This window comes from Dendrobates tinctorius, unplaced genomic scaffold, assembly GCF_039654945.1.
Source record: "Dendrobates tinctorius isolate UK_male_01 unplaced genomic scaffold, ASM3965494v1 ptg000135l, whole genome shotgun sequence".
In the NCBI taxonomy this organism is placed as follows: domain Eukaryota; kingdom Metazoa; phylum Chordata; class Amphibia; order Anura; family Dendrobatidae; genus Dendrobates; species Dendrobates tinctorius.
In genome coordinates, this window is record NW_027361803.1 from 13,434,498 (window position 1) to 13,454,890 (window position 20,393).

Sequence of the window (20,393 nt, forward strand, 5' to 3'; positions counted from 1 at the left end):
AATGGAATCTGATTCTCAGCAATTGCTCTATACAGCTCATGCAATTAATCATGAAATATGAGTCCACCAAGCTAAAGGATTTTCAAACTGAAATTGACCAAATTAAGTCAAAGTTGGAGTTGAATAATAATGCTAAGTTTGAGGAAGAACTTGCCAACATAAAAAAATCTATCTCCAAGTTGGAAGAAATTATTATAAAACGTAAGCGGAATAAGTTCCAGCGTGACTTGGATGATTATCAGATGAATCAAGTTTATGAATGGGGAAGATGGCAGAAACCTCAAAAAACTCCCAGGTCAATTTTAAAACGCAGCTATGTTTTTTCTAACACACCTGAACGACTGGTTTCCTTTAGCTCCTCAGATGTGGAATCCACTGATATTAGCTCAAATGATATTCAGAGTGACACCAGCATGAATGGCATGAGTAACAACAATTCTTACTATAGAAAACCTAAAAGGTATTTTTCAAAAAACGCAAAAGGCGGGGGGGCCGGAAGCACCGCAATAAATACACATATGACAACCCGCAACAACAAAAAATAGCTTCAACCTCTCAAAATGATTTTTCTAATATTTTAAACATCTCTGGCTACAATCTTACAACGGAACAACTTCAGGTATTGACATTGGGATTAAGTTTTGCACCAGATCAACATTTCAACCTTTTTAATACACTTTTGGACATAAATAAATTTGTACGAAATCTAACCGTTAAAAAGCATTTTTTTGCACACGAATCTGACTCTATTGCTATGAAAATCCCTGCACAAAATGAATACAATGGTCTTAATTTTTCTGAGCAAATGGCATTGAAAAATTTGAATGAACTAGACTCCACTAACATTGTGTCTAAGGATGTTTTTCAAGCAGAAAATTTATGCATAAAAAATCCGAGTTTTTATCCCATCCAATCCAGAGCAGAATGCATGGATAAGTTTCAGAGCGTTATGGAGCGTGAACTTAGAAAATTGGATGCTTCAATTAAAATTCAACAACAAAATAACAACTTGAGCTACAAACAACGAAAAGCTATTGATGAAATTAAGAAAACTACTGAAATAACAGTCAAAAGTGCAGACAAGGGCGGCTTGATTGTGATCATGGACACTGCGCAATATAGAGACCAAATGAATGTTCTACTGAGTGACAGTTCTACATATAGAAAATTGCCTCATGATCCTACAAAGGATTTTCAAAGAAAAATTTTCAAACTAATTGAAGAGGGGGCAGCATTGAGTGTTCTGACAAAGGCTCAGGTAGATTTTTTAAAAATTGATTCTCCAACTATTCCTACAATCTATGGGCTTCCTAAGGTTCATAAAAATATATCACCACCCCCTATGCGCCCAATTGTTTCAGGCATTGGGTCTCTCACGGAACACCTCAGCCAGTGGGTAGATTCTTTGCTACAGCCTCTGGTTACACGAGTGCCGGGGTTCCTGAGGGACTCAAAAGCCATATTGCATCAATTTTCTAATGTAGTTTGGAATAGTGATTTTCAGTGGATTAGCTGTGACGTTACTGCTCTTTACACCTCTATTCCTCAAGATGTTGCAATCAGAGCATTGGAATTTCACCTGCATAAATATAGTAACTATACTAATGAATTGTGTGATTATATCATGCAGGTTATTTATTTCCTAATGCTTCACAATTATTTCTTTTTTGATGGAGATTTTTTTCTACAATGCAGAGGAGTATCAATGGGCGGCAAACATTCGCCATCGGTGGCTAATCTTGTTATGTCGCACTGGGAGGAGGTAATTTTGTATTCTGACAATAATCCATTTTTGTCTAGTATTTTTTGGTATGGCAGATTCATTGATGATACACTCCTTATTTGGAGTGGTGATGTATCTGCCATACCAGAACTAATAGAATATTTCAACTTTAATGATTTCAATCTCAAATTTACATTTATGACGGATCCACATGTAATTTCGTTTCTGGATCTTAAACTAAAAGGTATTGCAGGTGCTGTCATCAGCACTGCTACATTCTGCAAGCCACTTTCTGGTAACACCATTTTACATGCATCTAGTAGCCATCCCGGGCACACTATTAAATCTATACCAGTGGGGGAGCTCACTAGAATCACTAGAAATTGCAGTGATGACAATGCCCTGAAAGGAGAAATTGAGTCATGCTGCAACAAGCTGAGCAAGAGGGGTTACTCTAATTGGTGTCTTGATAGAGCAAAGAAAATTGTACAAAAGAAAAAAAGACATGATTTGTTATTGCCAAAGGTATATAATAATGATAAAAATCCAGATAAGATGGTTTGCTCTATCCAATATAGTTCTCAGTTTAACACCATTAAAGCACTCTTCTTGAAACATCTACCTATTCTGTTTGAAGATGAGGTTTTGTCTATCATTTTATCTAACGGCCGCAGAGTGGTTGCTAAAAAAGCCAACACCTTATCAGACATAGTGTCTCCTAGCTTTTTTAGCTCTAAAACTGGATCTCGGACATGGCTACACTGCTGCGGTTTTTACCGCTGCGGTACATCCAGATGCAGAACATGTGCACATTCTAATAATGTTCATTCCTTTTTTGATGGTACTAAGTGTAATGAACATAAAATAAAACAATATATTAATTGCAATAGCAAAAATGTAGTATATGTGATTGTTTGCTCCAAATGCAACTTGAGATATGTGGGCTGCACAATTCGCATGCTCAAGACTCGCATATCTGAACATATAACTGACATCTTATCTCCTTCCAGTATTAATCGCTCCATCTCATCTGCATCCAGACACTTCATTAATGAACACCAAAGAAGTACTGAATTTTTTCGTGTCATGGGCATTGAGAGAATAACACCACATATAAGAGGTGGAGATCTGAAAAAACGTCTTCTAACACGCGAAGCATATTGGATTTTCTATCTAAATACATGCTTTCCAAATGGATTGAATGCCAGAAGAGAAATTATGTTTCATTATTGATGTTATTATAATTGTATTTATATATATATATATATATGCACAAAAAACTTTTAAAAAAAATTGTTTGGTTTTTTTTATTCTTTTTTGTTTTCTTTTTTGTCTCCCCCCTCTTTTCACAAAAAATGTGTTTTACTTTGTAATGTTATTTTTTATATCTCACACATGTTTCCCTCTTCCCTTTTTTTTTTTTTTTTTTCTCCCTTCACACCATGTGTTTGTAATTTACTGGGTGTAAAGAGTATATATTGCAGTAACACCCAAGGGAAGTAGTTTTGAGAAAGAACAAGCTATTGTTCGAAACGCGTAATCTACTACTTGTTACTCATGTGAACACACCATTTTTTGCTCTGTTTTGGACTTGTTTTTAACAATAAATTGGACTTGAATTTGCAAAGCTGGACCTTTTTTCTTTTTCCACAGCCAGCCAGTCCCAGGGATGGGGAAAAAGCGGACCCCAGGGGGCCGCAAGGCTCCAGGGTCCGGGACCCCTGAAGTGAAGGCTGTGGCGGGCCCTTCCCCCGGAGGTGCAGCAGCTGGCAGAGGTGAGGCGGGGCCCCCCCTTAACATCTGGGGCTCCAAAGCTGCGGGAGAGCCGGCTACCACCTACGCCTCCCGCATCCATGCCCACCTCTCCGAATATGAGGAGGCCAGGAAGCAGCTGAGGAGACTTCGGGGGGAGTTGGAGGGAGCCAGGATAATATCTAAAAACAGGCTCCGTACCTCAAAGAGAGCGGAGGTCGCCGCCACAGTCCAGCGGCTGGAAGAGGAGATTCGGGCCCTGGAGGGCCGGCGAAGTGTCATCATGGCCGGCAGCGGCCCTTTCCAGGAGAAGCTGCGAAACAAGGACCGGTTCAGGGCCATGGCCGGTGGGTTTCCTGGGGGGTCAGGAGGCCCCACACAGGTGGAGGAAAGTGAGGAGAAGGAAAAGCAAGATGGCGCCCACGCTACACCCGGGCCGCCTCCACCTGAAGACCTGACGGACACCAGCAGGAGTCAGGTAACATGCAGCGGGATAGCCGCTGAGCAATTGGCCCTCCCGCTGGACTCCAGTAACGCGGAGGAAAGCGGGAGCGAGGGGGAGGATGGAGGGAGCGGGAGTAATACCGAGGGGGGCTGCCTCATCCTCAGGCAAGTGCGGCAGAAGGAATCCCCAGCACGGTTTGGCACGCTGTTGTTTGGGTATGAAGCCTGCCCGGAGGATGAGGCAACCGGGAGGAGGAGAAACAGGAGGCGCAGGCGTAAGGCCTCTGAAGGCGTGGAGGAACAACTGGTTTTTGCTCCTCTTCCCGGGGCCCCTCTGTCCCGCTGTGTGGAACCCGCTACCCACCCCGGCTCGGGCCCTGTGGTGGGTCCGCAGCGAGGGAGCGGGGAGAGAGATGACTGTTGTGACCTGACTGTCGCATCTGGTAACAGTTCAGACCAGGGCAGCGACATGGAGGGCGGTGCTGGTTGTGGTGTCCAGGCTCAGCCCTCGGTGGCAGGGGGGGCTGGCCTGGCACCATGTAAAGTTGGTACAGCCAGGGCCGCACTTCCGGCGGCGAGTGCTGGGGCTTCTGGATCCCCCACTCACGGATCCGTTAAGTCTGGATCGCTAGTGGGGGTCCAGAAGTCTAGGAAGGGCGAACAAAAAATCAAACGACAACTGAAGCGGTGCAGGGAGCTGGTCGCTCCCATGGCGGCGCCCGTGGTAAGAGTGGGGTCTCCGGCACGTTGACCCAAAAGGGGGTCCGTGCGGGGGGCTCCGCTGCCACTGGGCGACGAGGGGGAGTGGCCGGCCCTGCCTGTGGCAAGTGGTGGGCACAGAGTGGCGGCGGTGGTCTGTGAGGGGGGGCGGGGCCTCCCCGAGTGTTGCCCGGCCTGCAAAGGCTGTGGCATGCGGGGGGCGTGTCCTCCTCGGCCGCTGTCCCGCTCGCTACGTCCACGTCACCTGGGGGCGTGGCCTCGCAAGGGGTCACTGCTCTGCCCGTGGTAGCCGTGGCTGGCGGGGGGGCGTGGCCACGGCAGACCCGCTGCCCTCTGTCCCACCCACCCTCCCAAGCAGTGCAAGCAAGCTGCCCCCAAAAGCTGGCGAGGGGTTGTCGGGGTCCCCAGCCCACCTACCTTCATCTGAGGGTGCGGGGACTCTGGCGCCCCCTGGCAAGCCGGCGGAGGGGGTGAAGAAGGATGCAGGGCAGGGAGCGGTGCCAGAGGCCGTCCCTGCCCAGAGCAAGGAAATCAAAAGAAACTCTGAAAAAGAAAAAAAATGGGGCTGGAGAAACCAGGAGCTGCTGCTGCTCCCAGGCACAGCCAGGGCAATGTGCAGTATGTTATCAGCGCTGAGGCACTTAAAGGGGCAGCAGCACTCTTGGCCAGTAAGGGCAATCATGGAGCACCTGGCCAGCTAGGGCCCCCAGCAGGTGGGAGGGAAAATTTCAGCAAAGGAACTGTTAATGCTGATGTAACTAAAAATGTAAATATAAATAAAATTGGTGCTGAGGAGGATGAGGAGTGCATGAGTGAACGTGAGAGCGGGGTGACTGATATTTTTGAGGAGTTTGCGGACGTGAATGGGGATGTGAGTGACATGGATGAGGGAGTGAATGTGGCTGAAAGTGCTGGAGTGAATGCTGGGGTGAGTGGGAATAATAGAGTGAATGGGAGAGTGAGTGGAAGGACGAATGAGGGTGCAGGCACAAGTGGTGGTGAGAGGGCTGGCCCATCTGCCCCCCCCGGCCGCGAGACCCCAACGTAACAATGCGGGGGCCGTGGCTGGGGGTCAGGGTGGTCCTGGGGGGGTCTCCTCGCCTCCGGGCTCCAGGGACGGCGCTTTGCACCACCGTTTCCTGGAGGCCCTTAAAAGGGGAGAAAGGTCGGTAACAGTAGAGGGGAGGACAGTGGACCTGTCTTTCTGGATAGAGAGACGCGGCCTGGCCGCCTTCCAAAATCAAAGGGAGGGACTGTTTGGTCTCTCCCCACAGCCGGGCAGGGGCCGCCAAGAAGGAATGTGGTCCGTCTTATGTGGGGGGGCAATGAAGCTTGTCCACCCAGGAGCAAGGTGGTGGAGCTCCTCCTAAAGATGGGCTTCGGGGCAAATGACATCTTTGCCCTGATACATCCTTCGGCGTCCCGCTTCTTTGATGTCAGTTTCGTGCGGCCAGAGGGGCTTGAGCTCTTCTGGTCGAACTACGAGCTCGTGCGAGACTTCGTTGCGCCGGATGGCGAGACTTCGTTGCGCAAGCGGTGTCTCACCAAAATGCCGTCAAGCGAGTGACCATGGTGACTTGTAACGAGTCGCTCGCAGGCGTGGACATAATGACGTGGCTTTCTCGTTACGGGGAAGTCACCGAGGTCCCAAAAAAGAACAGGGACGAATTTGGCATCTGGTCGGGGGGTTGGACCTTCATGGTAAAGCTGAAGGTTTCCGGCGGCACGGTCACCCACATCCCTTCCTCGGCGTTCTTGGGGAGGGACAGGATCCTGATCTTCTACCAGGGGCAACCGAAGGTCTGCCACAAGTGCGGCGACCCCACCCACTTCAGCGCCAGCTGCAAGGTGCAGAAGTGTGCGTTGTGTGGTGGGGTAGGCCACCTGGCCGCCTTGTGCAAAGACATTCGGTGCCACCTGGGTGGTGACCTAGGTCACCCACTCAGCCGCTGCCCTCGCTCTTTCTCCAATACCGCTGCAGGCCCGGTGGGGGGAGACCGTGAGGGGGCAACCTCTGGCGGCGCTTCTGCCGTGGCAGGTGGTGGCGGAGGGGGAAGGGCTGAGGGACCGGTGAGGAAGGGCAATGCTAAGGCAAGGGGCCCCGCGTATGAGTGGAGGCAAGAAAAACGCCATGGAGGCAAGGGGCAGGTGGAGCCGCGGGAAACCGGGGTGATGCCTGCCCCTCCCTCTAGGCCCGTGGCAAAAGCCTCTGAGGCCCTGGGGGAGAGTGCGGTGAGTGAGGAGATCAGGAGGATGGAGAAAGCGGCTGACTCAGACGACTCCTCTCATTATGAAAGTGTCGACGAGGATGTCAGGGGGCAGCCTACAGCATCAGGTGGCAAAAACAAGCGTGCCAACCGTAAATCGGGAGGGAAGAGGGCTGACAAGTCTTCAAAGTCCCCCCCGCCCCCGACCACAAGAGTGCATACGGAAGGGCCCGCTGACCCCCCTCTGATCAGACTCTCCAACCGGTTCAGCGCCCTCGGAGGTTCAGATGATGATCCGCAAGACGAGGGTGCTGGGCCGGGGGTAACACCGGAGGGTCCTTCGGGGGATGGTGGAGTCTGTCCCTCAGGGGGCACTGTTCCTCCTGAGCAGGGACAGGCCTGGAACCCGGGGGCGAGGACACCGGGAGGGAGGGATGGACACGTCTGGGGCTTCTCTAAAAAGGAAGGTGTCTGACCCCTCCCCAGGAGTAGGTGATAGCGGGGCAGGGAAGAAACTGGCCATCCAACTCGATCACCCATGATGGCTGAACTCGCCCCGTTGACGCTGACGTCCATTAATGTCGCCAGCATTAAGTCAGATGCGGCTCGCTTCACGGCCTTTGATTTTTTTCTCCCGGATTGAGGCAGAAATTTTATTTTTGCAAGAGACCAGACTAACGGACATGGGGGCCATCTTTAAAGCACGGAGGGAGTGGAGGTGCGGGCCCTCATACTGGTCTCTTGCGGCCGAGCCGTATAGCGGGGTGGCAGTCCTTTTTAAGACTGCAGATGTTGAATGCCGACGGGTTACTGAGTTGGAAATGGGGAGGTGCCTGATCCTAGATGTCTTCATGAGGGGACAAGAGCTCTGGCTCATTAATATCTACGGCCCACAGTCCAAGTGGGACCGTAAATCTCTCTTCCTGAGGATCAAGCCCTTTCTTTTTACGAGCCGACAGGTGGTCTTCGGTGGGGACTTCAACACCGTTACGAGGTCCCGTGACCGGGGGGGTCCCGGAGACCGCCTGGCTTATGACAGCGTCGCGCTTAATAGCATAGCTAGTGAAGCTCGCCTGGTTGATGTCCACATCCGGCACACCCCAGGCCACGGGGGTTTCACCTACCATAGGGGTAGCAGTAGGTCTAGAATAGACAGGTTTTTTTTGAAGGAGGACGCCATCTTTTCTGCTGTGTCCGCCGTTGAGGTGGAGTTCTCCGACCACTGTTTAATTTTCTTTTCTCTGAATGTTGCAGAGACTCCTCGGATGGGAAGAGGGCTGTGGAAGCTCAATTCGTCCCGGCTGGAAGAAGCGGAGGTGAGACAATCCTTCGAGGATTTTCTTCAGAGCCAGGTACCGCTGTTGGATCTCTGTAGTAGTAAGTCAGAGTGGTGGGAGATCTTCAAAAAGCGGGTGGCGGGGTTCTTCCGTCAGCTCTCGAACCTCAGAAGTCTGAACAGGCACCGCTTGTATCAGGCTCTGGGGAGGAAACTCGAGCAGCTTGTCTCGACTGGAGGTGACCATGAGGAAATCTCCAGAGTGAAATCTTTGCTCAAGAGGTGCCAGTATGATAGACACACATCTTTAGTTTTTGAGAGGGACTTCGGGAAGTACCGCTCGCCCGACCCTTACAGAAACTGTAAGATGTCAGTGAATTGTAAGATGGTGACAGGACTGATCGACAGTATGGGGTCCCTGAACAGATCCAAATCAGGGATCCTGGAGGTGGTTTGCACCCCGGCTCCTTTCAGGGGCCCAGCATTGCTCTGTTCCAGGCCGCAGTACTTTTAGTGCTGTGCTCGGTGTCCGGGAGGTAGTGGAGCAGGGTAGGGCAGGCCACTGGAAGGGGTACTTGCTGTTGTTAGACCAAGCGAAAGCCTTTGACCGGGTCAACCATGAGTACCTCTGGTCCGTCCTTTTGAGGTATGGTCTGCCTGGGAAGTATGTAAAATGGTTAGAGATCTTGTACCAAGGGGCTGAGACTTTTCCGCTGGTGAACGGTTGGTCAGGTCGCCCTTTTGGGTGGGTTCTGGGGTCCGTCAGGGCTGTCCGCTGAGCCCGCTTTTATACGTGTTCGCGATCGATCCCTTCCTAAGGAGGGTAGATCGTGGACCGTTGGCGGGAGTCGGGATGGACCAGGCGGGCTCTGGGTCCTCTCTGAGGGTGGTGGCGTACGCCGATGATGTTTCCCTTTTCGTGTCCTCGAGGGGGGAGGTGGATTGGGTCATGTCAGAGGTAGTGCACTACTCGGAGGCATTCGGGTCCATGATCAACCGGAATAAGTGTGAAAGTCTCTGGCTGGGAGGAGGAGATCCTAGTTTTGATCTCCCGGACACCCTTCCAGGGCCCCAGGCCACCGCCAAAATTCTAGGCATCGAATTTGGCCCCGGGGACTACCCCCAGCAAAATTGGGAGGGCAGACTTAAGATCGCCGCCCAAAAGGTGGACCAATGGAAGGGTTGGTCTTTGACCCTAAGGGAAAGGGTTGCCCTGGCTAAAGGCTTTCTGCTTCCCTTGTTAATTTACCTAGGCAGCGTGTGCATCTTGCCAGAACCTCTCTGGACACGGGTCTATAGCCTGTTCTTCCAGCTGTTATGGGGGAATAGGCTCAACCTAATCAAGAGAGAGGTCACATACCGCACGAGGAGACTAGGTGGGTTGGGTATGGTCAACCCGGTAGTGTTCTTAGTGAACACCTTTCTTAAAGCCAACATTTCCAACCTCTGGCTAGAGAGGGCTCCTCCATGGGTAGTCTCCTGCAAGGGTTGGCTTCGGCCCTTATTCCAGGAATGGGAGACAGGAGGGCAAGTGAAGGACCTCCGCACACCTCATGGGCATCTTCCGGCTTATGCTACCCCGGTTCTGAAGGTTATCCGCTGGTGGGGTCTGGGAATGTGGGAAATGAGGACCATGTTTCGGCAATGCCTTGACAGGAGGGTTCTGTTGACCCATTTCCAGAAGCCCCTGGCCCTTAAGGATTGCCCAGGCCCGGGATCTGGAGGTGGGGCTTGGGCTTTTAAATTCTAAGCGGATCCCCACGAAGTTTTGGGACTTGACCTGGCGCTGCTTCCACGGGAGGCTGTATGTAAAGGATAACATGAAGTGCAGGAAATCCGATGATCGGGGTTGTCCCCGTGAGGAGTGTGGCGACGTACTGGAAAGCATGGAGCACTTCCTGCTTCAGTGTCCCTTTAATGCAGAGGTTTACAACAGGGTGGGGGCTTCCATACGTTGGCCGCGGCTGGCGTCCCTCTCCTATGTCGAGTGGGCCTATGGAGCGTTCAGAAATCTGGGTGGCCGAGACCAGGGCACTTTAATCCTAGTCAGTGTAGCGGTTAGGTTCTACATTTGAAATGCACGGTGCTTAGTTTTGACACGGCAGAAAGCCCTCCCAAGGGAAGAAGTGGTTAGTAACATCTTGGGTGACCTGGTGAAGGTGCGTTCTTTGGAGTTCGAAAGGTTGGGTGTGAGGAGGGCCTCTTGGCTTTGGAGGGGCCTTTCCTTTTAAAAACGCACTCTAGGGAGAGCTAGATTTTGTGTGAATGTGGGTAGGGACAGCATAAGGTGGTGAGGGACAGAAGTAGGGGCAGATAGGGACAGGGAGGGACAGGCACTGAGGGACAGATAGAGAGTTAGTTATGATAAGGTAGGTAGAGTAGGGGCAGGTAAGGACAGATAGGGACAGTTTCTTTAGGGACAGAAGTAGGGACAGTCTTATTTGTTGAGGGACAGGGTGAATGTGTTAGTGAGGGATGGGGCCTCTAGACCTCCTTTTTCCTGGTGGTGGGCTACTGCATGGCACACCTAGATTTTTGTTTTGAGATAGAGAAATAATGGAAATTGGGCTTGCAGGCACTGAACTTGGGCCTGTAAGTAAAGGTTTGTGGTGTGGTAATATTCGGTAAAGCAAATGATGTAATGACATTGCATTGTAATATTGTATTGTAATATGTATTGTAGTATATGTATTGTAGTATGTGTTGTTATTCTTTTCCGTAGTCAGAGGTGCATGGGGGGCATAGTGAGGTTGGGAGGGGGGTGAATGGGGGGGTGAGAGCCGAAAAAAAAAAAAAGTAAAAGGACCCTAAACCAAAGGGAAAGTGGCGAATGGATATACCATATACCATGGACCATGGAAATTATGGAAAATGGACTATTTTTGAGCACATCGGGGGCAAATGGCTGAGGGTTTTGCTTGTGGGCATAAACTTTCGTGCTCATCAGGCCTAGACGTGATAAGGCCATGGACATTTATGGACCTGTGGTGTGGGTGGTGGGAAAAAATAATTAAAAAAAAAAATAAATAATAATAAATATATATATATATATATATATATATATATATATATATATATATATATATATATATATATATATATATGTGTTAAGCTGGTGTTGGATAATTTTGCCAAAAAAGAATTGGCTAGGTTTATTTTGACTGCATGGGCCAAGAATATTATTTTTGTTTTCCTGTATATAGGTATGGGTGGAAGTGTGAATGGGGAGTGAAAGAGAGTGAATGGGGGTGAAAGATTAAAAACTGTTTTTCATTATTTTGTGGGAAAAGTTTTCTGTTGGAAAGTTCCTGCTGGGGGTCCCCTAAGCTGGAAAGCTTGGGGACTATAACAAGTTGCGGTTTTGCACAAGATTCTGTATGTCCTAAGTGTATGATTTATAATGTGTGTATTTTGGTTTATGTGTTTTCTTTTCTGGAATGTTGTGTTGTATTGTTTTTGATATTTTATAATAAAAGAGATACAGGATGTAACTCAGGATCAGTAATGTAATGTATGTACACAGTGACTGCACCAGCAGAATAGTGAGTGCAGCTCTGGAGAATAATACAGGGGGTATCTCAGGATCAGTAATGTAATGTATGTACAGTGACTGCACCAGCAGAATAGTGAGTGCAGCTCTGGGGTATAATACAGGATGTAACTCAGGATCAGTAATGTAATGTATGTACACAGTGACTGCACCAGCAGAATAGTAAGTGCAGCTCTGGAGGATAACACAAGCTTTATCTATCTTTCTACGTAAACAAATTACTTTGGTAACTAATATTTTATTTTCTTGTTAAAGACGATGAAGAGCCTGGAAATGATGTACGACCAGACTTTGACTGTTTTTCCAAGATTCGTATGAACAATATCTTGCTTTTCTGCAATGTTACAACGTTACCTCCAGGAAACATGACGAATATTATTTTTGGAGTTGAGTAAGTTCACCTACGGATTCTGATATCTATCATCCCGAAGAAGATTTGCAACAACCAACGTTGCTGCTGCCAGAAGTCCCAGGGCATGTGTCAATGGTGACTGATGTTCGCAACGCCACTGTTGATGACCCATCTTTAGACTGGTCTTCAGTGTTTCAGTCTTACAGAACCCCTTTAGGTGAAGTCTACGGTCCCCAGAATCTCTCTTATTCTCTAGATTATCTGAAAAATATTGGACAATACTTAATATGCTATAAAGAGCCCTGTCCCTTCCCCTGTGACCTTCTTGCTTGATCCAGTGATTGGTATCTTCTGATTCTCTTGGCTTCTTCAGAATTGACCCCTTTTCTTTGCCACTGCCATTTATTTTTCATTTAGACATCTCCATGCCAGAGGATCACATAGCCCCCTCCATCGATACATTGGTGCAGGGATATGATGCCCCTCCATCAATACATTGGTGCAGGACTATGATGCCCCTCCATCGATATGCTGGAGCAGGACTATGATGCCCATGCATCGCTACGATGGGGCAGGGCTGTGATGTAATGATGGTATGTAGGATGTGGCACCACCAAGTCGTAGCCCCTGTAAGGTCTTACCCTGGAAATGATCAGGACTCCCGCACACTATGCAAAACACAAGCCGCGGAGACACCATCACATGTTTCTCAACGCAAGCAATGACTAGCCAGGTCTTTCCCCGGAAAGGAACAACCACGGGAAGGGCAGTCTGCAATGAAGGAAACCACCTATGCCAAAACATGGTATCCATCCACAGACAGCTGTTTCGGGGTATTGCCCCTCATCAGTGTGGAGTAGGAAACTGGCCAGTAGGAGCAATGCCTAGTAGAAGACTGTGAAAAATGAGGATAAATGAACTCATGGAGATCAACATCCAACACTGCGGAGACACCATCACATGTTTCTCAACGCAGTGATTCTAGAGCAATGCCCCCATCCTTATGGGAAATATGTAAATATATGCAAAACACAAGCCGCGGAGACACCATCACATGTTTCTCAACGCAAGCAATGACTAGCCAGGTCTTTCCCCGGGAAGGAACAACCACGGGAAGGGCAGTCTCCAATGAAGGAAACCACCTATGCCAAAACATGGTATCCATACATCCTCATCATTCATCCTCATTTTTCACAGTCTTCTACTAGGCATTGCTCCTACTGGCCAGTTTCCTACTCCACACTGATGAGGGGCAATACCCCGAAACAGCTGTCTGTGGATGGATACCATGTTTTGGCATAGGTGGTTTCCTTCATTGGAGACTGCCCTTCCCGTGGTTGTTCCCTCCCGGGGAAAGACCTGGCTAGTCATTGCTTGCGTTGAGAAACATGTGATGGTGTCTCCGCGGCTTGTGTTTTGCATATATTTACATATTTCCCATAAGGGATGGGGAAGTGCTCTAGAATCACTGCGTTGAGAAACACGTGATGGTGTCTCCGCAGTGTCGGATGTTGATCTCCATGAGGTCAATCATCCTCCCTTTTTCATGGTCTTTTACTAGGCATTGCTCCTACTGGCCAGTTTCCTACTCCACACTGATGAGGGGCAATACCCCGAAACAGCTGTCTGTGGATGGATACCATGTTTTGGCATAGGTGGTTTCCTTCATTGGAGACTGCCCTTCCCGTGGTTGTTCCCTCCCGGGGAAAGACCTGGCTAGTCATTGCTTGCATTGAGAAACATGTGATGGTGTCTCCGCGGCTTGTGTTTTGCATTTTTTTACATATTTCCCTTAAGGGATGGGAGCATTGCTCTAGAATCACTGCGTTGAGAAACATGTGATGGTGTCTCCGCAGTGTTGGATGTTGATCTCCATGAGTTCATTCATCCTCATTTTTCCCGCACACTATGGACTTGCTCATCTATTAGTCTCCATTAGTCTCTTTATTCTCGCTTATGTTTTATAGAAAAGAATCGGAAGAATATTTGTCTAAACCTTGGACTAAGACTAAAGCTGTGGAGTTCCGTCTGTATCTGGGCGAATACGATGTTTGCATGTTCTGGAAGAATTCGTCAAAACATCGTAAAACTTTCAACCTGCGGAGAATTGGTTAGTGCTTTATATTTCCTTGGGTCAATTACAATGAAAGTTATGAGCTTTGACCCCCTCCCTGACATCCGCGGGGTTCGTATTCATGGGGGGGCTCCGGACCTGAGAACATATCATAACAGAATCTTAGAAGAAGAAAAAAAACTGGAAAAACTTTCATCTGAGTCCAGTGATTGTCTGCAGTGGTCACCAGAGTGATATCATTCCTGCGGACTGTCAGCAAAGACTGGCGCAGTGGTGGAGAGACATCGCTGGACCTGGGGAGCGTAAGTATTTCCCTGGAAGCTTGTGGATAGCCCCTTTAATAAATGCTTTGCTTTGTTGTTATGGTCGATATCTTATGTATTTGATTTCTGAGTAACATTAACTTTTGTTATCTTCATATTTACAGCAATCCCCGACCGACCGAGCAACGTAACAATCGCCTACAATAATGAAGTAGAGGAATACGTGTTTAACATTTCAGTGCCATATGGAGAGAATGAATATCTGAGGGACTATCTGGAACATGAACTTGTTCTACGCAATGAAGGAACGCCGTGGCTGGTAAGTGGCGACTTTGTGCACAGACTTTCAGCTGTGGCGCAACAAGTGTCCATGAGCTCCCATGTAAAACTTGGTTTATTTTCTAGCATGACAATCTTCAGCATGAGTACAAAACAAGAAATACTTGGGATAACACACACAGTGATGTCACAGTACAGGGATAACACACACAGTGATGTCACAGTACAGGGATAACACACACAGTGATGTCACAGTACAGGGATAACGCACACAGTGATGTCACAGTACAGGGATAACGCACACAGTGATGTCACAGTACAGGGATAACACACACACAGTGATGTCACAGTACAGGGATAACGCACACAGTGATGTCACAGTACAGGGATAACACACACAGTGATGTCACAGTACAGGGATAACATACACACAGTGATGTCATAGTACAGGGATAACGCACACAGCAATGTCACAGTACAGGGATAACGCACACAGCGATGTCACTGTACAGGGATAACACACAATGATGTCACAGTACAGGATAACGCACACAGTGATGTCACAGTACAGAGAACACACACAGTGATGTCACTGTACAGGGATAATGCACACAGTGATGTCACAGTACAGTGATAATGCACACAGTGATGTCACAGTACAGGGATAACACACACAGTGATGTCACAGTACAGGGATAACGCACACAGTGATGTCACAGTACAGGGATAATGCACACAGTGATGTCACAGTACAGGGATAACACACACAGTGATGTCACAGTACAGGGATAACACACACAGTGATGTCACAGTACAGGGATAACGCACACAGTGATGTCACAGTACAGGGATAACACACACACAGTGATGTCACAGTACAGGGATAACGCACACAGTGATGTCACAGTACAGGGATAACACACACAGTGATGTCACAGTACAGGGATAACATACACACAGTGATGTCATAGTACAGGGATAACGCACACAGCAATGTCACAGTACAGGGATAACGCACACAGCGATGTCACTGTACAGGGATAACACACAATGATGTCACAGTACAGGATAACGCACACAGTGATGTCACAGTACAGAGAACACACACAGTGATGTCACTGTACAGGGATAATGCACACAGTGATGTCACAGTACAGTGATAACGCACACAGTGATGTCACAGTACAGAGATAACACACAGTGATGTCACTGTACAGGGATAATACATACAGTGATGTCACAGCACAGGGATAATGCACACAGTGATGTCACAGTACAGGGATAACATACACACAACGATGTCACAGTACAGGGATAACGCACACAGCGATGTCACAGTACAGGGATAACACACAGTGATGTCACAGTACTATTATTGTTATTATTATTTATTATTATAGCGCCATTTATTCCATGGCGCTTTACATGTGAGGAGGGGTATACATAATACATACAAGTACAGTAATCTTAAACAATGCAAGTCATGACTGGTACAGGATGAGAGAGGACCCTGCCCGCGAGGGCTAACAATCTACAACGAGATGGGTGAGGATACAGTAGGCGAGGGTAGAGCTGGTCGTGCAGCGGTTTGGTGGATCAGTGGTTACAGCAGGTTGTAGGCTTGTCGGAAGAGGTAGGTCTTCGAGTTCTTTTTGAAGGTTTCCATGGTAGGCGAGAGTCTGATATGTTGTGGTAGAGAGTTCCAGAGTAGGGGGGATGCGCGGGAGAAATCTTGTATGCGATTGTGGGAAGAGGAGATAAGAGGGGAGTACAGAATGAGATCTTGTGAGGATCGGAGGTTTCGTGCAGGTAAGTACTGGGAGACAAGGTCACAGATGTACGGAGGACTCAGGTTGTGGATGGCTTTGTATGTCATGGTTAGGGTTTTGAACTGGAGTCTTTGGGTAATGGGGAGCCAGTGCAGGGATTGACAGAGGGGAGAGGCCGGGGAATAGCGGGGGGACAGGTGGATTAGTCGGGCAGCAGAGTTAAGAATAGATTGGAGGGGTGCGAGAGTGTTAGAGGGGAGGCCACAGAGCAGGAGGTTGCAGTAGTCAAGGCGGGAGATGATGAGGGCATGGACTAGGGTTTTTGCGGATTCTTGGTTGAGGAATGTACGGATCCGTGAAATATTCTTCAGTTGAAGTCGACAGGAAGCGGAAAGGGCTTGGATATGTGGTTTGAAAGAGAGATCAGTGTCAAGGATAACCCCGAGGCAGCAAGTTTGTGGGACTGGAGAGAGTGGGCAGCCGTTTACTTTAATGAATAGGTCCATTGCGGGGGTCACGTGAGATGGACGAAAGATGATTAATTCTGTTTTGTCCATATTAAGTTTTAGAAATCTAGCAGAGAAGAAGGATGAAATAGCGGACAGACATTGAGGGATTCTGTTTAGTAGGGAGGTGATATCTGGTCCAGAGATGTAGATCTGTGTGTCATCAGCATAGAGGTGATACTGAAATCCATGAGATTCTATGAGCTGTCCGAGGCTGAAGGTGTAAACGGAGAAGAGCAGGGGCCCTAGGACTGAACCTTGCGGGCCTCCGACGAATAGGGGGTGCGGTGAGGAGGTGGTGTGCGAATGGGAGACGCTGAATGTCCGGTCTGCTAGGCATGACGCAATCCAAGATAGGGCCAAGTCTGTGATACCAAGAGATGAGAGGGTCTGTAGTAATAGGGAATGGTCCACTGTGTCAAAGGCAGAGGACAGGTCCAGGAGGAGGAGGACAGAGTAGTGTCGCTTGGCTTTGGCGGCTAGTAGGTCATTGGTGACCTCGTTAGGGCAGTTTCAGTGGAGTGGTGTGGCCGGAAGCCGGATTGCAAGTGGTCAAGGAGGGAGCAAGAAGAGAGGTGGGAGGATAGTTCAAGATGGACGTGTTGTTCCAGTAGTTTTGAGGCATAGGGGAGAAGTGATATAAGGCGATAGCTAGATACAGAGGATGGGTCAAGAGAGGGCTTTTTGAGGATAGGTGTGATTGAGGCATGTTTAAAACTTGAGGGGAAAACACCAGTTGTTAGTGATAGGTTGAAGAGATGGGTTAGGGTTGGGATGAAGACTGTGGTGAGGTTTGGGATGAAGTGGAATGGGATCGGGTCAAGTGCACAGGTAGTGAGATGTGATCTTGAGAGTAGAGTGGAGAGTTGATCTTCTGTAATGGTGGAGAAGTTGGTTTTGGGGGAGGAGGGCAGGGCAGGTAGGAGGAAGGGCATTGGGGGTTGTTGACCAAAACTGTCTCTGATGTTATCAATCTTCTCCTTGAAAAATGAGGCAAAGTCTTCAGCTGAGATGAGTGGAGAGGGAGGAGGTGCTGGTGGGCGGAGGAGAGAATTGAAGGTGTCGAATAACTGTTTAGGGTTGTGAGACAGGGAGGATATGAGAGATGAGAAGTAGGTTTGTTTTGCTGCAGCGAGTGTGGCCTTGAAAGTAGTGAGGAACTGTTTGAATGTGATGAAGTCCTCATTGGAGTGGGATTTTTTCCATCTCCACTCAGCAGCCCTGGAAGCCCTCCCTCAGTTCTTTGGTCAGACTGGTGTGCCAGGGCTTATTTTGCGAGTTTTGGTAAGTTTGAGAGGGGCAACTGATTCCAAAGCTATAGCTATTGTGGTGTTATATAGAGCAGCAGCGGCATCCGCATTGTGTAGGGAACTTATGTCTGTAAGAGGGAGGAGGGATTCAGACAGTGAGAGTAGATCGAGGGTGTGCGAGTTTTTGAGGTGGGGATTGTGGACCTGAGGAGGAGAGGGAAGAGAATGTAAGTAGGTTGTGGTCAGAGAGAGGAAGAGGTGAGTTAGAGAGGCTAGATAGGGAGCAGAGGCGGGTGAAGTAGAGGTCTAGTGTGTGGCCATCTTTGTGAGTGGCTGCAGAAGACCATTGAGTGAGGCCGAAGGAGGAAGTGAGAGATAGAAGTTTAGTGGCTGCTGAGAGGGAAGTGTCAATGGGGATGTTGAAGTCGCCCAAGATGATAGTGGGGATATCAGTGGAAAGGAAATGAAGTAGCCAGGTGGTGAAGTGGTCAAAGAAGGTGGTTGACCCTGGAGGGCCATAAATGACAGCTAGTTGGAGGTTGGAGGGGGAGTAGATGCGCACAGAGTGCACCTCGATGGAAGGGAGGGTAACAGAGGGCGGCAGTGGGATTGGGGTGAAGGAGCAGTTTTCTGCCAGGAGAAAACCAACTCCTCCACCATGCTTGCAGCTGGGGCGGGGGATGTGGGAAAGGTGGAATCCACCATATGAGAGTGCAGCAGGAGAGGCTGTGTCAGAGGAGGTGAGCCAGGTTTCGGTGATGGCGAGGAAGGAAAGTTTGTTAGTAATAAAAAGATCATGGATGAAAGAAAGTTTGTTGCAGACAGAGCGAGCGTTCCACAGAGCTCCTGCTAGTGAGACTAGGGAAGCTGGGGCTGGGCGAATGTCAGTAAGGTTGGAGTGGTTACGGAAAGTTGTGATTGGGTGTGGATGGGAGGTAGAAATGACTGTGGGAATGTGGTGAGGAGGACCAGGATTTGGAGAGATATCGCCGGCAGTGAGGAGGAGCAGAGAGAGTATTAGCAGGTGGGAGCAGGAGAGGGCATGAGGGGGCTGTCTGTGTTTGGAGACAGAGGATTGTATGTTGAGGAACAGATCTGAGGAAGAGGGGAGATGGATTGGAAGGATTGAAGAAGAGATGAACAGTTCCTTACTAGGTGCAGGGATTAGTGGGGTTATCAGAAAGTGAAGGATTATAGGGGTTAGAGTGGAAACAAACAGAAACATTGTTTACAGTGACTCTTTCCAGTTACCTTCTGTTCCCTTCTGGTTCCATTCTGGATTAATTCATATTTTCATATCATCTCACACTTTTAAGATACACACTTCTAGGATGCACACTGCAGACTAAAGTCTTGGCAGACTTGTGCTGTGCAATATATGTGCTACAAAGTGCATTCAGTTGTGAAGCTGAGAGGAGAGGTCTGTGCTCCTCTTGGTCAGATAATTAAGAGTGGACCAGATGCATATGATCAAGCCAAAGTAAACAAGGTCATAAATAATACTGGGGTAAAGCAGGGGGTTAGTTGAGAGACATACCAAGTGAATGCTATGTGCAGAGGTAAGAAGTCTTTGTGGAAAGCTGAGTGATGTAACAAGTGAATTCTATGTGCAGAGGTAAGAAGTCTTTATGTAACGAACAGCGCGGCCGGTGCCACCAATACATCACGATCCCACCACTGACACGGGTTTTTTGTCAGCGGACGGAGGGACGCGACGCACTGCCGGCACCCGGCTATCACAGGCACAGTGGGGGCTTATCCTAGTTATCCCGCCACTGGTACCATGTGACAAAAATATACAGCAAGCTAATCTCGCTCTAACAATTTACCGCAGGGGGGTATTTTGGATGCCCCACCACTGCTAACAACCTTCCAAGAACTGCTGGGATTTATGTATATCCCACGTTCTCAGTTCCACTTTGGAACTCACAGCTCTCCGGCGCCCCCTTACCCTCAGGTCAGTCAGGGAACTGCACCTAGGATAATTAGTTGCCGGATGGGCTGCTTGTTGTGCACGGGCAATTAGGCTACTGCAGTAAGGGAATTATCAATGCTGTGGCCGCAGCACCTCATTCAGCAATACAAGACCCTTCCGGACTGCCAACTAGCCTAACCAACCTCACACACCACGCTGCCACCAGCCACGCTTTACTTAATCAAAGAGTTAATTAAGAGGGTCCATGGCAAACCCCCAAATTAGTAGTGATTATCTAAAAAAGGCGCATAGT

General features: G+C 48.6%; 1 protein-coding gene across 1 annotated transcript in view; it reads left to right on the plus strand.

Annotated features, from left to right (window-relative positions):
• The window catches only part of IL7R (interleukin 7 receptor), a 96,921-nt gene that overhangs the window by 42,970 nt on the left and 33,558 nt on the right, over positions 1 to 20,393 (plus strand). Inside the window, exons 2-4 of the mRNA XM_073543928.1 lie at positions 11,928 to 12,063; positions 13,992 to 14,134; positions 14,526 to 14,680. Coding sequence (XP_073400029.1) covers positions 11,928 to 12,063; positions 13,992 to 14,134; positions 14,526 to 14,680 — 434 coding nt within the window. The remainder of the gene's footprint in view (positions 1 to 11,927; positions 12,064 to 13,991; positions 14,135 to 14,525; positions 14,681 to 20,393) is intronic.